Source organism: Oncorhynchus masou, chromosome 23 (genome assembly GCF_036934945.1).
Source record: "Oncorhynchus masou masou isolate Uvic2021 chromosome 23, UVic_Omas_1.1, whole genome shotgun sequence".
Classification (NCBI taxonomy): Eukaryota; Metazoa; Chordata; class Actinopteri; order Salmoniformes; family Salmonidae; genus Oncorhynchus; species Oncorhynchus masou.
In genome coordinates this window covers 63,435,797-63,452,569 of record NC_088234.1, presented here as the reverse complement: position 1 = coordinate 63,452,569, position 16,773 = coordinate 63,435,797, and the positions used below count along the sequence as shown (strand labels likewise).

The 16,773-nt window shown below is 43.5% G+C and overlaps 1 protein-coding gene across 7 annotated transcripts in view; it reads right to left on the bottom strand.

Annotated features, from left to right (window-relative positions):
• The window catches only part of LOC135511178 (E3 ubiquitin-protein ligase MARCHF8-like), a 169,559-nt gene that overhangs the window by 34,829 nt on the left and 117,957 nt on the right, over positions 1–16,773 (bottom strand). For 3 of the 7 annotated variants that reach the window (XM_064932785.1, XM_064932784.1, XM_064932783.1), the window contains 2 exons: positions 8,255–8,334; positions 6,592–7,684 (listed from right to left, as the gene is read on the bottom strand). In XM_064932785.1, the coding sequence (XP_064788857.1) occupies positions 6,649–7,684; positions 8,255–8,334 (1,116 nt within the window). In that variant the 3' untranslated portion in view covers positions 6,592–6,648. Of the gene's footprint in view, positions 1–6,585; positions 7,685–8,254; positions 8,335–16,773 lie in introns of those variants that run through there. The other 4 variants (XM_064932787.1, XM_064932786.1, XM_064932788.1 and 1 more) reach the window with 2 other exon arrangements.

Here is a 16,773-nt window from a genome sequence, read left to right as displayed (position 1 = left end):
GAGAAGAGGAGAGAGTGGCATGGAGGGAGAGAGAGGAGGTAGTTCTTAGTGATTATGGCTAGGGAGGAGAAGAGGAGAGAGTGGGATGGAGGGAGAGAGGGGAGGTAGTTCTAAGTGGTTATGGCTGGGGAGGAGAAGAGGAGAGAGGTGTGGAGGGAGAGAGAGGAGGTAGTTCTTAGTGATTATGGCTGGGGAGGAGAAGAGGAGAGAGTGGGTCAGAGGGAGAGAGGGGAGGTAGTTCTTAGTGGTTATGGCTGGGGAGGAGAAGAGGAGAGAGTGGGATGGAGGGAGAGAGGGGAGGTAGTTCTTAGTGATTATGGCTAGGGAGGAGAAGAGGAGAGAGTGGGATGGAGGGAGAGAGGGGAGGTAGTTCTTAGTGGTTATGGTTGGGGAGGAGAAGAGTAGAGAGTGGGATGGAGGGAGAGAGAGGAGGTAGTTCTTAGTGGTTATGGCTGGGGAGGAGAAAAGGAGAGAGGCGTGGAGGGAGAGTGTGTGTGGTGTTTGTTTGCAGCTCTGCAAATCACTGAGAAACATGTACCATACCAGACTGACTCAGTAGTCATAAAGAATGAGACATTTAGAATAGTATTCAGATAGTGTGTGAGATGATGTTTTACCAGACTGTTGAGTGGGGACAAAATTGGTGTAAATAGACTAGCATGTGATACACTGCTGGCTGGGAATATGATAGAAACAGGGATTCAATTTGCCTTGCTTTGTCAGCCAGAACACACCTTCTTGAGCAGAGATAGTGAGATGGTAAGTGCCATGGACACTAGCAGAGCATCTCAACATGAAACGCATTGAAATGCCAGCGGGAAACATGATGTAAGCAGAATGATTATTCCTAATCGCTCTCTGTATGAATATTTCATCATCTATCTGTCTTTAAACTTGGCGCCCGCCAAACATACACGTTTCCTGTTTTAATTCAGACTTGTCATGAACGAGCATTATAATATCTGTATAATTTGGAAGTATTGGAATTAGGACATGTGTTTGGAGGTGTTTGCAGAATTGTTTTATTTTGCAGTGACATTTGTTGTATCTGCCCCCAGGGCACACACTGGTTGAATCAACTATGCTTTCACATCATTTCAATGAAATGATATTGAACTAACGTGGAATGGACGTTAAATTGATGTCTGTGCCCAGCGGGTGACGCTTTCTAACAGTCTATTTTTCTTGCAAATTGTTGTGGACCAGTCCGACGTGGATGGTCATTTGTTGTCTGGCTACTTTGGGAATATTAAATAATCATGGCCAGAAAAGGTGAGGAATTTATTCTGCAAGAACACCTGCTCTTTCCATGACAGACTGACCAGATGAATCCAGGTGAAAACTATGATCCCTTATTGATGTCACTTGTTAAATCCACCTAAAATCAGTGGAGATGAAGGGGAGGAGACAGGTTAAAGACAGAATTTTAAGCCTTCAGACAATTGAGACATGGATTGTGTATGAGTGCCATTCAGATGGTGAATGGGCAAGACAAAATAAGTGCCTTTGAACAGGGTATGGTAATAGGTGGTAATAGGTGGTAATAGGTGGTACTAGGTGCCAGGCACAGTGGTTTGTGTCAAGAACTGATACGCCCCTGTTTTCTTCCACTCAACAGTTTCCTGTTTGTATCAAGAACGGCCAGCCAACTTGACACAACTGTGGAAAGCATTGGATTCAACATGGGCCAGCATCCTTGTGGAACCCTTTCAACACCTTGCAGAGTTCATGCCCTGATGAATAGAGGTTGTTCAATTTAATATTAGGAAGGCGTTCCTAATGTTTTTTACACTCAGTATATATTTCCCATTTGCACAAGTCTACTACTAGTCTACTATTACCTTCTTGCAATGCAAGACTTCAACTATTAGAAACTGTTTGACCGTATGATCGTTTACGGGAGGATAAGCACATTCTCACGTCAATTTCCGTTTTTATAAAAGCCAACTATTGCGTGAACACAACTTTCATAAATGAGGCCCCTGATGACAGTCGCATCTAAAGCTCTCCTCTGTTCCTCCCTCATACACCCTGATCACACAGTCAACGTGTAACGGCGTTCTTCTTTAGTTGAAGGAGAGTCGGACCGAAATGCAGCGTGTAAGTTACTCATGTTTATTATGTGAAGACAAACGAACGAACTATACACGAATAACTAAATAAATACAAAAATAACAAACAGAACGTGAAACCAATTACATCTTGACTGGTGCAAACTACACAGAGACAGGAACAATCACCCATGAAATGCAAAGCGAAATCAGGCTACCTAAATACGGTTCCCAATCAGCGACAACGAGAATCACCTGACTCTGATTGAGAACCGCCTCAGGCAGCCAACCTATTTAACACACACACACCCCTAATCAACTACAATCCCAAACACTACAAACCCCAATACGAAAATACAATACATAATAACCCCATGTCACACCCTGGTCTGACTAACTAATAAACTAAAACACAAAATACTAAGACCAAGGCGTGACACAACGTCCAATAAGCAGTTGAATAACTTTCTCCTCTCCACTGTGTTTAATAATATAATACCATTGTTTCAATGGAAAAACCTTCCCAGTTTTCTCTGCTCTGAGTGGTACGTCCATACAAGTCAGCATTGATCTATAACATCTCCTTTCCATTGGTAACACATTTGCGCTGGCTCGATTTCTAATCATTGCCTCTTGTTCAGATTCAAGCCGAACCGGGGAGAGTCACTCCAATAATGTGTCAGAAAGACTGTTACATCAGGCTAGCAGCCAGGACAGAGTGGAGCAGAATGAACGGAGTGGGTGGCAAGGCATAATATAATAGCCATATCTAGGAAACCCAAAGTTCCAAAAACAGGGCCTAATATAGTGTATAAGAGGTCATACAATAAGTTTTGTGGTGATTCATATGTTGATGATTGAAAATTTGCTGGTCTGTGGTGTGTAATGAGGAACAACCAGATGCTGCACTTGATGCATTTATGAAACTACTTATTCCAGTTACTAATAAGCACGCACCCATTAATAAAATGACTGTAAACACGGTTAAATCCCCATGGATTGATGAGGGATTGAAAAATTGTATGGTTGGGAGGGAAGAGGAAAAAGGTATGGCAATTAAGTCTGGCAGCCCAACTGACTGGCAAACATACTGCAAATTAAGAAATCATGTGACTAAACTAAATGAAAAGAAACTACACTACGAAACAAAGATAAATTATATAAGGAATGATAGTAAAAAGCTTTGGGCACCTTAAATGACATTTTGGGGGAAAAAAGCTAACTCGGCTCCTTCATTCATTGAATCAGATGGCTCATTCATCACAAAGCCCACTGATATTGCAAACTACTTTAATGACTTTTTCATTGGCAAGATAAGCAAACTTAGGGAAGACATGCCAGCAACAAACGCTGACACTACACATCCAAGTATATCAGACCAAATTATGAAAGACAAGAATTGTACTTTTGAAATCCAGAAAGTTAGTGTGGAAGAGGTGAAAAAATTATTGTTGTCTATCAACAATGACAAGCCACCAGGGTCTGAAAATCTAGATGGAAAATTACTAAGGATAATAGCTGACGATATTGCCATATCTTCAATTTAAGCCTACTAGAGAGTGTGTGCCCTCAGGTCTGGAGGGAAGCGAAAGTCATTCCGCTACCCAAGAATAGTAAAGCCCCCTTTACTGGTTCAAATAGCTGACCAATCAGCCTGTTACCAACCCTTAGTAAACTTCTAGAACAAAATGTGTTTGACCAGATACAATACTATTTTACAGTAAACAAATCGACAACAGAATTTCAGCATGCTTATAGGGAAGGACACTCAACAAGCACAGCACTTACACAAATGACTGATGATTGGTTGAGAGAAATTGATGATAAAATGATTGTGGGGGCTGTCTTGTTAGACTTCAGTGCAGCTTTTGACATTATTGATCATAGTCTGCGGCTGGACAAACTTGTGTTATGGCTTAATACCCCTGCTATAATGTGGATAAAGAGTTACTTGTCTAACAAAACACAGAAGGTGTTCTTTAATGGAAGCCTATCAAATATAATCCAGTTAGAATCAGGAAATCCCCAGGGTAGCTGTTTAGGCCCCTTGCTTTTCCAATTTTTACTAATGACATGCCACTGACTTTGAGTAAAGCCAGAGTTTCTATGTATGCAGATGACTCAACGCTATACACGTCAGCTACTACAGCGACTAAAATTACTGCCAATGTTTAGTCGCTGTAGTAGCTGACGTGTATAGCGTTGAGTCATCTGCATACATAGAAACTCTGGCTTTACTCAAAGTCAACAAAAAGCTGCAGTTAGTTTCAGAGTAGGTGGCAAGGAATAAGTTATCCCTAAATATTTCTGACTAAACTAGTTTATGACTAAACTGCTTGGAGAAACACTAGATTGAAACTGTCATGGTCAAAACATGTTGATGCAGTAGTAGCTAAGATGGGGAGAAGTCTGTCTGTAATAAAGCGATGCTCTGCCTTCTTAACAACACAATCAACAAGGCAGGTCCTACAGGCCCTAGTTTTGTCGCAACTTGACTACTGTTCAGTCGTGTGGTCAAGTGCCACAAAAAATAACAGGAAAATTGCAATTGGCTCAGAACAGGGCAGCACGGCTGGCCCTTGGAGAGCTAATATTAATAATATGCATGTCAATCTTTCCTGGCTGAAAGTGGAGGAGAGATTGACTTAATCACTACTTTTATTTATGAGAGGTATTGACATGTGGAATGCACCGAGCTGTCTGTCTAAACTACTGGCCCACAGCTCGGACACCCATGCATATCCCACAAGACATGCCACAAGAGGTCTTTTCACAGTCCCCAAGTCCAGAACAGACTATGGGAGGCACACAGTACTACATAGAGCCATGACTACATGGAAATATATTCCACATCAAGTAACTGACGCAAGCAGTAAAATTAGATTTAAAAAACAGATTAAAAAACACCTTATGGGGACTGTGAAGCAACACAAACATTGGCACACACACACACACACACACACACACACACACACACACACACACACACACACACACACACACACACACACACACACACACACACACACACACTCTCTCTCACACACACTATAGATACATATGGATTTAGTACTGTAGATATGTGGTAGAGTAGGGGCCTGAGGGCACACAGTGTGTTGTGAAATCTGTGAATGTATTGTACTGTTTTAAAATTGTATAAACTGCCTTAATTTTGAGGGATGCCAGGAAGAGTAGCTGCTATGGGGATCCATAATAAATACAAATACAAACAGGAAGTGTCAGTAGTGATCTCAATCCATGAGTACATCCCAAATGGCACCCTATTACTCTTTATAGTGCACCACTTTAGGAATAGAGTTCAATCAAAGCTCCTTAAGGTCTATGCTTGTCTTGGTCTCTATAGGGAGTAACAAGTCAGGACACCATCCACCTGTGTCTGTGTGTTCGTCTGTCTCTGTCTCTCTCTACTTCCCTCTCTCTCTCTGTCTGTCTGTCAAGTCAGAACACCATCCGCACCCCTCTCTCTGTCTGCCTGTTTCTCTGTCCGTCCGTCCGTCTGTCCGTCTGTCCGTCCGTCTGTCTGTCTGTCTGTCTGTCCCTGTGGATTGCCAGACTTAATCATTTAAATCCTACTTAGCAAGTAGAAAAATAAAACACACCCACGCAAGCCTTGCACTCACACACCTACACTTGCCTACGCAGTACATACTCCTGACACGAGTCAGGTCATGAGCTACCCGACCTTGGTCTGACACAAAGTGTGTGTGTGTGTGTGTATACATGTATGCGTGTATACGTCTGTGTGTCATACCTTATAAGGCTATTTGAAGCCAATAATCTGCCTGTTGATCCCTAGCCTGAACCCACTCCCAGAGAGCTCATGTTCCTCTCTCCCAGGACAACTACCTAATTTGAGCTGGGTCAGGGAGTGTGTGGCGTGCAGGAATCTACCACCACAAGGTTGAAAGGGGGTGGACCACAGGACTCTACCACCGCAAGGTTGGAAGGGGGTGGACCACAGGACTCTACCACCACAAGGTTGAAGGGGGGTGGACCACAGGAATCTAGCACCAGAAGGTTGAAAGGGGGTGGACCACAGGACTCTACCACCACAAGGTTTAAGGGGGGTGAACCACAGGAATCTACCACCACAAGGTTGAAGGGGGGTGGACCACAGGAATCTACCACCACAATGTTGAAAGGGGGTGGACCACAGGACTCTACCACCACAAGGTTTAAGGGGGGTGGACCACAGGAATCTACCACCACAGGGTTGAAAGGGGGTGGACCACAGGACTCTACCACCCCAAGGTTGAAAGGGGGTGGACCACAGGACTCTACTTCCACGTCACGTCACAGGGGTGTTCAGGCTCTCCCAGGACAACTACCTAATTTGAGCTGGGGCAGGGAGTGTGTGGCGTGAAGGAATCTACCACCAGAAGGTGAAAAGGGGGTGGACCACAGGACTCTATCACCACAAGGTTGAAAGGGGGTGGACCACAGGACTCTACCACCGCAAGGTTGAACGGGGGTGGACCAAAGGACTCTACTTCCATGTCACGTCACAGGGGTGTTCAGGCTCTACCACTTCACAGGATGGGCTGGGCAGGATCCAGCAATGGCATTCTATGGAACTCTACCACAAAACAGCACAGGGTGACAATCCAGGAATCACCCACCTGCAGCAGTCTCCAGACAGCGAATAGGGAGAGAGCGGGCCTGGCGTGAGCGGCCCTGTTTTCTCTGAGTGGGTGGGTGACGAACACTGGTCTAGAAACGAAAACTGGTCCAGATCGCTGTCTTCGTCCATGTAGCAGAGGGGGGCTTCCCCGAGGAGAGCCGCTACCCCGCCTCCAGCATCTCTTCCTGGGATTCCAGCCCCTGTCCAAGCCCCGGTCCTTCCCTTGGGGACCTCGAACACCTCATCATCCCCCAAGAGGTCCTCTGCTCCCCCCAGGGGAGGCTCACTGCCCCCCATCAGGGCGCTGAAGGATTTGGCGATGTGGAGGCGGGAATCGTAGCTCCCCAGCTCAGAACACTGGAGACTGGCCGAAGTAGAGGAGCGAGAGAAAGGGAGGAAGAGGCGGAGGAGGTTGGAGCTGGGAGGGTGGAGCTGGGAGTTAGGAGGAGGAGGAGGGGGGACGCCGGTAGAGGGAGGTTGAAGGCAGTGTTGGGGGTTGAGGTATTTGTAGTTGTTGGTGAACGAGGGGACGAGGTGAGGGTGTGTGTGGGTGTGTGTGTGCGTGGGGAACGAATGTAGGTTTGAGGCCTGGTGTGGGAGTGTGGCTGCTTTGCCGTTGAGTGCCTTGGACTTCCGGTCCGTGTTGGGTGGTTCGGGTTTAACCTCCAGCTCTCCTTCAGAACAGGTCCGGTCTATGAAGTGCAGTCCACTACAGAGACTATCCATTCGCTGGCCAACATCGTTCAGAGAGTGAGAAAACTTCAGTGTCCCATTGACTGTGGAGGGGCGGAGCAATGAAAACCATTCCGTTCCGAATGAGACCCCGCCCCGGGCTTTGGGGGGCTTGAAGGCTGGGGGTGCGTCCAGGCAGAGCGTTGTCATGGAGATGTCTCCTCCTGACCCCTGAGAGGTTTTGCCGTTTGAGTTCAATAGAACCACGGCGGTCTGCAAAGGCTTCTGGGAGAACTGATCTGGAGATGTGGCGGTAAGGCTGTGTGTGAGGGAGTGGAGGGATAGAGGGGTGAGGGATGGAAGTTGTAGGAGTGGAGGGATGAAGGGATGGAAGTTGGAGGAGTGGAGGGATGAAGGGATGGAAGTTGGAGGAGTGGAGGGATGAAGGCATGGACAGGTGGATGATAGTGGAAAACCGGTACAGGAGAGAGGAGAAGAGAGACAAGCAGGAGGGAGGAGAGAGGGGTAGAAAAAAGAGAAATGAAACAAAAGGCCAGCGTGCATTCAAAGAAAGAAAACAGGATGGAGAATTAAAACAGGGAAACAAGGTGGTTGGTGTAAAGCAGACAATGTGACAATGGACAATAAAGTGTTCTTCTTCAGTACAGTGTAGTACTCCTCACTTCCAACTCTAGCTCCTATCTATTCTGTTTGGCATCAGGCAACACCATCTGTGACTCTTTTATAATATCAACTATCCATGGGTCTGCCTTGCCCTCAGCAGCCCAATGCAATTGAAGGATGTAAACCAGCAGATGTCATGGTTGAAGGGTTAAAGGTCAGGGGGTTAGAGTTCAAAAGTTATTAATTAAAGGTGTGTGTACAGAACCTGCAGATGTCCTGGTTGGAGGGGGTGACCGACGTTCGTGAGAAGTTGCAGGGGGCGTTGACGGAGGTGGGGCTCCCCGCCTGAGGGAGAGAGCGAGAAATACAAAAATAACTCTGATTAGTCTCATTGGCATCCCCAGATGCCTGCATATACAGTAAAGAGTAGTGGTGAGTGATTAACCGACTACGTTAGGTTAGATACACACAAACCACACGAGAGAGAAATTAACACAACACAACGATGAGAGAAAGGATAAGATAGTTTGTGAAAGTATGCCTAGCTAACTAGGATGACTAAAGACAGTATAGTATGGGGATCACAGAGATAACTTTGTCTGGCTGGCAGGCTGCTACTGCCTGAGCAAGCACGAGATGATAACTTTAAGGAATTCAAAATAATAGTCATCAAATAAAAACTAAGTAATATACACAACTAAAATATTTTATTATTTCATAGTAATTTAAAAATGTTCTTTTGATGTCTACCCAATGTGGACCTGACAGAGACAATATTTTGACAATTGAATGTTTACTATTTTTGGCTTGGAAAGCTCTAATCATTGTATTGTCATTATTTCATAATGCATTTCTTGTATAATTTTTGTTATTGGAACTGAAATCGAAAACCGTTATTATTTTTTAATAATTGAAACAAAACAAAATAGAAAAGCACTAATCACTGAGCAGTAGTAGAGAGAGAGCTGGCCTCTGATTAGCTGTATACTTCCTCAGATATACGTTGAACAAAAATATAAATGCATGAGCTGAAAAGAAATAACCTGAAACACAAGAAGCTTCTTTCTCTCAAATTTTGTGCACAATTTGTTTACATCCCTGTCTGTAATAAAGCCATTTTGTGGAGAAAAACTCATTCTGATTGGCTGGGCCTGGCTCCCCAGTGGGTGGGCCTATTCCCTCCCAGACCCACCCATGGCTGCACCCCTGCCCAGTCATGTGAAATCCATGGATGAGGGCCTAATGAATTTATTTCAATAGACTCTTCCTTATGAACTGTAACTCAGTAACTCAGAAATTGTTGCATGTGGCGTTTATATTTTTGTTCAGTGTACTATATCCCATTTAGCAGACGCGTTTTAAGCGTTCAGTTCCACAGAATGCACATTTCTATCCAGCCCGCGCAATGATTTGGGTTGTCAATTAATTTTGGCCAGCTTCCATACCGCCCGTGATGCGCTGCACTACATGTCACAGCAACCACCGCCAACGTGATACACGCTAAACCGCTGTGCATTACCACACACACACACACAAGAGTCAGCCAGTGCACAGACCGAGCGTTTAAACGTGGTGTCGGCTAAATGTCCATGCCAAGTTTCCGTTACAACAGGTCATTGATGGAGCCTACAGAAAATGTCATCTTGTTTGTCAACAAGTTAAAGATAAAATATTCACACGTGGTTATAAATGACTACTTAAAGGACAACAGGACACACACGCGAGTATAAATGAGTCAACAGATGAGTCAGCTACTTTTTGAAATTACTGCCTGATGCGCTCGAATCTGTGAATGGACTGTCAATTGCTTTGCTTTCGTGTCCCGTTTTTTTCTTTTCTCTCGTGTGTCGGGTTTACAGCGCGCAGCGGAGGGAAGTGTACAGACACAGTACAGTCCTAGCTGGGCTACTAAAATGTTGCAGCCTATCTTCGTTTTTTAAAGCTTGACAATGAATAACCTAAACCTATTTATCTCTTCAGTAAAATGGCACCGGAGAAGAAGGCTGACGTTCTATGTGTACCCAAATTATTGTGTTTTTAGTTCTTTATTTGCATTGTTTGTAACTTATTTTTTTAAACTTATTTTGGACATAATGTTGCCGCTACGTCTCTTATGACCGAAAATTACTTCTGGACATCAGGACTGCGATTACTCACCATGGACTGGCAGAATCCTTTTTTTTACCTTTAAGAGTCTGACAGCCCAACACAAATAATATACTGCTTTCTCGGGAACAGGACCAGATCCCCGAAATTTGCTTGAAGAGGAGGCAGAGAAAAAGGAGCCAGAGGGCAGGCTGCCTTCTGAGAATTCATAGGCAATCGAATAAACGCCCACTTCCATCCACTCTGCTAGCAAACGTGCAATCTTTGGAGAATAAAATCGATGACCTACGCATAAGATTAAACTTCCAACAGGACATTCAATACTATAATATCTATTGCTTCACGGAGTCGTGGCTGAACGACGACACTATCAACATACAGCTGGCTGGTTATGCGCTGTACCGGCAGGATTGAACAGCGGCGTCTGGTAAGACAAGGGGCAGCGGACTATGTCTTTTTGTAAATAACAGCTGGTGCACAATATCTAAGAAAGTCTCAAGCTATTGCTCACCTGAGGTAGAGTATCTCATGATAAGCTGTAGACCACACTACATTCAGAACCACTTCCTAACAGTCAGTATCTGGATAATGTGTGTGAAATGCTTGATAATGTATGTGATATTAAAAGAGAAGTATATTTTCTGGGTGATTTAAATATTAATTGGCTATCATCAAGCTGCCCGCTCAGTTAAAAAACTTCAAACTGTAACCAGTGCCTGCAACCTGGATCAGGTTGTCCGTCAACCTACCAGGGTAGTTACAAACAGCACAGGAATTAAATCATAAACATGTATTGTTCATATCTTTACTATTGCTGCAGATATTTGCCTTAAAGCAGTATACAAATCCAAAGGATGTAGTGATCACAATATAATAGCCATATTTAGGAATACCAAAGTTCCAAAGGCTGGGCCTAATATAGTGTGTAAGAGTTCATACAATAAGCTTTGTAGTGGTTCATATGTTGATGATGTAAAGAATATGTTCTGGTCTGGGGTGTGTAATGAGGAGCAACCAGATGCTGCACTTGACACATTTATGAAACTACTTATTCCAGTAGTAACTGGAAAACACGCACCCATTAATGAAATGACTGTAAAAACGGTTAAATCCCCTTGGATTGATGGGGGATTGGAAAATTGTATGGTTGAGAGGGAAGAGGCAAAAGGTATGGCAATTAAGTATGGCAACCCAACTGACTGGCAAACATACTGCAAATTAAGAAATCATGTGACTAAACTAAATGAAAAGAAACTACACTACGAAACAAAGATAAATTATATAAATAAATATAGTAAAAAGCTTTGGGGCACCTCAAATGAAATTTTGGGGGAAAAAAGCCTACTCGGCTCCTTCATTCATTGAATCAGATGGCTCATTCATCACAAAGCCCACTGATATTGCAAACTACTTTAATGACTTTTTCATTGGCAAGATAAGCAAACTTAGGGAAGACATGCCAGCAACAAACGCAGACACTACACATCCAAGTATATCGGACTAAATTATGAAAGACAAGAATTGTACTTTTGAATTCTGTAAAGTCAGTGTGGAAGAGGTGAAAAAATTATTGTTATTTATCAACAATGACAAGCCAGCAGGGTCTGACAATCTAGATGGAAAATTACTGAGGGAGGATAATAGCAGGCGATTTTGCCACATCTTCAATTTAAGCCTACTAGAGACCATGTGCCCTCAGGCCTGGAGGGAAGCGCTACTCAAGAATAGTAAAGCCCTCTTTACTGGCTCAAATAACCGACCAATCAGCCTGTTACCAACCCTTCGTAAACTTCTGGAAAAAATTGTGTTTGACCAGATACAATGCTATTGTACAGTAAACAAATCGACAACAGAATTTCAGCATGCTTATAGGAAAGGACAATCAACAAGCACAGCATTTACACAAATGACTGATAATTGGCTGAGAGAAATTGATGATAAAATTATTGTGGGGGCTGTCTTGTTTGACTTCAATGCAGCTTTTGACATTATTGATCATAGTCTGCTGCTGGAAAAACATATGTTATGGCTTTACACCACCACCTATAATGTGGAAAAGGAGTTACTTGTCTAACAGAACTTAGAGGGTGTTCTTTAATGGAAGCCTATCAAATCCAGTTTGAATCAGGAAATCCCCAGGGTAGCTGTTTAGGCCCCTTGCTTTTCCAATTTTTCCAATTTTTACTAACAACATGCCATTGACTGAGTTAAGCCATAGTTTCTTTGCATGCATATGACTCAACACTATACACATCAGGTACTACAGTGAATGAAATGACTGCAACACTCAATAAAGAGCTGCAGTTAGTTTCAGAGTGGGTGGCAAGGAATAAGTTACCCTAAATATTTCTAAAACTAAAAACACTACTGGCACACAGCTGGACATCCATGCATACCCCACAAGACATGCCACAAGAGGTCTCTTCACAGTCCCCAAGTCCAGAACAGACTATGGGAGGCACAGTACTACATAGAGCCATGACTACATGGAACTCTATTCCACATCAAGTAACTGACGCAAGCAGTAAAATTAGATTTCAAAAACAGATTAAAAACACCTTATGGAACAGCGGGGACTGTGAAGCAACAGAAACATTGGCACAGACATGCATACTAGAGGTCGACCGATTAATCGAAATGGCCGATTAATTAGGGCTGATTTCAAGTTTTCATAACAATTGGAAATCTTTATTTTGGGACGCCGATTTGCCAAATTTTTTTGTTTTGTTTTTTGTTTACACCTTTATTTAACTAGGCAAGTCAGTTAAGAACACATTCTTATTTTCAATGACGGCCTAGGAACGGTGAGTTAACTGCCTTGTTCAGGGGCAGAACGACAGATTTTTACCTTGTCAGCTCAGGGAATCAATCTTGCAACCTTACGGTTAACTAGTCCAAAGCTCTAACCACCTGATTACATTGCAATCCACGAGGAGACTGCCTGTTACGCGAATGAAGTAAGAAGCCAAGGTAAGTTGCAAGCTAGCATTAAACTTATGTTATAAAAAACAATTAATCAATCATCACTAGTTATAACTACACATGGTTGATGATATTACTAGTTTATTTAGCGTGTCCTGCGTTGCATATAATAGATGCGGTGCGCATTCGCGAAAAAGGACTGTTGTTGCTCCAATGTGTACCTAACCATAAACATCAATGCCTTTTTTTAAATCAATACACAGTAGTATATATTTTTAAACCTGCATATTTAGTTAAAATAAATCCAGGTTAGCAGGCAATATTAACCAGGTGAAATTGTGTCACTTCTCTTGCGTTCATTGCACGCAGAGTCAGGGTATATGCAACAGTTTGGGCCGCCTGGCTCATTGTGAACTAATTTGCCAGAATTGTACGTAATTATGACATGACATTGAAGGTTGTGCAATGTAACAGCAATATTTAGACTTAGGGATGCCATCTGTTAGATAAAATACGGAACGGTTCCGTATTTCACTGAAAGAATAAACGTCTTGTTTTCGAAATGATAGTTTTCGGATTCGACCATATTAATGACCTAAGGATCGTATTTCTGTGTGTTATTATGTTATAATTAAGTCTATGATTTGATAGAGCAGTCTGACTGAGTGATGGTAGGCACCAGCAGGCTCGTAAGCATTCATTCAAACAGCACTTTCATGCGTTTTACCAGCAGCTCTTCGCAACGCTTCAAGCATAGCGCTGTTTATGACTTCAAGCCTATCAACTCCCGAGATTAGGCTGGTGTAACCAATGTGAAATGGCTAGCTAGTTAGCGGGATGCGTGATAATAGCGTTTCAAACGTCACTCGCTCTGAGACTTGGAGTATTTATTCCCTTTGCTCTGCAGGGCCGTGGCTTTTGTGGAGCGATGGGTAATGCTGCTTCGAGGATGGCTGTTGTCGATGTGTTCCTGGTTCGAGCCCAGGTAGCGGCGAGGAGAGGGATGGAAGCTATACTGTTACACTGGCAATACTATAAGAACATCCAATAGTCAAAGGTATATGAAATACAAATGGTATAGAGAGAAATAGTCCTATAATTCATATAACAACTACAACCTAAAACTTCTTACCTGGGAATATTGAAGACTTATGTTAAAAGGAACCACCAGCTTTCATATGTTCTCATGTTCTGAGCAAGGAACTTAAACGTTAGCTTCCTTACATGGCACATTGCACTTTTACTTTCTTCTCCAACACTTTGTTTTTGCATTATTTAAACCAAATTTAACATGTTTCATTATTTATTTGAGGATAAATTGAATTTATTGATGTATTATATTAAGTTTAAAAAAGTATTCATTCAGTATTGTTGTAATTGTCATTATTACAAATAGAAACATTTTTTTTGGTCCTCCAATAATCGGTATCGGCGTTGAAAGATCATAATCGGTCGAACTCTAATACATACACACACAAAATAACATACATACACATGGATAAGGTACTGTAGATATGTGGTAGTGGAGGAGTAGGGGCCTGAGGGCACACATTGTGTGAAATCTGTGAATGTATTGTAATGTTTTAAAATTGTATAAACTGCCTTAATTTTGCTGGACCCCAGGAAGAGTAGCTGCTGCTTTGGTAGCAGTTAATAGGGATTGAGAATAAATACAAATACCTAGAGAGTTTTCATCTGTTTACATACCACCACAGACTGAGGCTGGCACTAAGACAGCATTGAATGAGCTGTATTCAGGCCATAAGCAAACAAGAAAAATGCTGACCCAGGGGTGTTGCTCCTAGTAGCCGGGGACTTTAATGCAGGGAAACTTAAATCCGTTTCAGCAAAGATCTCTGGACCACCTTTAACCCACACACAGAGACACATACAAAGCTCTCCTTCGCCCTCCATTTGGCAAATCTGACCATAATTCTATCCTCCTGATTCCTGCTTACAAGCAAAAAGTAAAGCAGGAAGCACCAGTAACTAGATCAATAAAAAAGTAGTCAGATGAGCGACAGGACTGTTTTGCTAGCACAGACTGGAATATGTTCCGGGATTCCTCTGATCGCATTGAGGAGTATACCACATCAGTCATTGGCTTCATCAATAAGTGCAGCGATGACGTCGCCCCCACAGTGACCAAACGTACATACCCCAACCAGAAGCCATGGATTACAGGCAACAACCTCACTGAGCTAAAGGCTAGATCTGCCGCTTTCAAGGTGCGGGACTCTATTTTAGTATAATAATTTGTATTTTTTATTTAACCTTTATTTAACTAGGCAAGTCAGTTAAAAACAAATTCTTATTTACAATGACTGCCTACCCCGGCCAAATCCGGACGACGCTGGGCCAATTGTGCGCTGCCCTATGAGACTACCCCCGGATGTGATGCTTTTTCCAATTTTTACTAACGACATGCCACTGACTTTGAGTAAAGCCAAAGTTTCAATGCAGAGTGGGTGGCAAGGAATAAGTTATCCCTAAATATTTCTAAAACTGTAAGCATTGTGACGCCTCTTGCACTGAGATGCAGTGTCTTAGACCACTGTGCCACTCGGAAGCCCTCTTACCTGGAAGCTTATAAGAAATCATGCTATGCCCTCCGACAAACAATCAAATAGGCAAAGCGTCAAAAAGGACTAGGATTGAATCGTACTATAGGGCTTGCAAACAATTACAGACTACAAAGTGAAGCATAGCAGAGAGCTGCCCAGTGACACGAGCCTACCAGACGAGCTAAATTACTTCTATGCTCGCTTCGAGGCAAACAACTTCTTTTCTCGCTTTGAGGACAAGACAGTGCCACCGACACGGCCCGCTTCCAAAACCTGCGGGCTCTCCTTCACTGCAGCCAACGTGAGTGAACCCTCTCAAGGCTGCCGGCCCGGCATCCCTAGCCGTGTCCTAAGAGCATGGGCAGACAAGCTGGCTGGTGTGTTTACGGACATATTCGATCTATCCTTATCCCAGTCTGCTGTTCCCACATGCTTCAAGAGGGCCACCATTGTTCCTGTTCCCAAGAAAGCTAAGGCTAAAGCTAACTGAGCTAAATTACTATCGCCCCGTAGCACTCACCAACATCATGAAGTGCTCTGAGAGACTAGTCAAGGACCATATCACCTCCAGCCTACCTGACACCCTAGACTCACTCCAATTTGCATACTTCCCCAATAGGTCCACAGACAACGCAATCGCAATCACACTGCACACTGCCCTACTCCATCTGGACAAGAGGAATACCTATGTAAGAATGCAGTTCATTGACTACAGCTCAGCATTTAACACCATAATACCCTCCAAACTCATCATTAAGGTCGAAACCCTGGGTCTCGACCCCGCCCTGTGCGACTGGTTCCTGGACTTCCTGACAGGCCGTCCATAGGTGGTGTGGGTAGGAAACAACATCTCCACCCCGCTGATCCTCAACACTGGAGCCCCACAAGGGTGCGTTCTCAGCCCTCTCCTGTACTCCCCGTTCACCCATGACTGAGTGGCCATGCACGCCTCCAACTCAATCATCAAGTTTGCAGACGACACTACAGTGGTAGGCTTGATTACCAACAACAATGAGACAGCCTACAGGGAGGAGGTGAGAGCCCTCGGAGTGGTGTCAGGAAAATAACCTCACACACAATGTCAACAAAACAAAGGAGATGATCATGGACTTCAGGAAACAGCAGAGGGAGCAGCCCCCTAACCACATCGAAGGGGACAGTAGTAGAGAAGGTGGAAAGTTTTAAGTTCCTT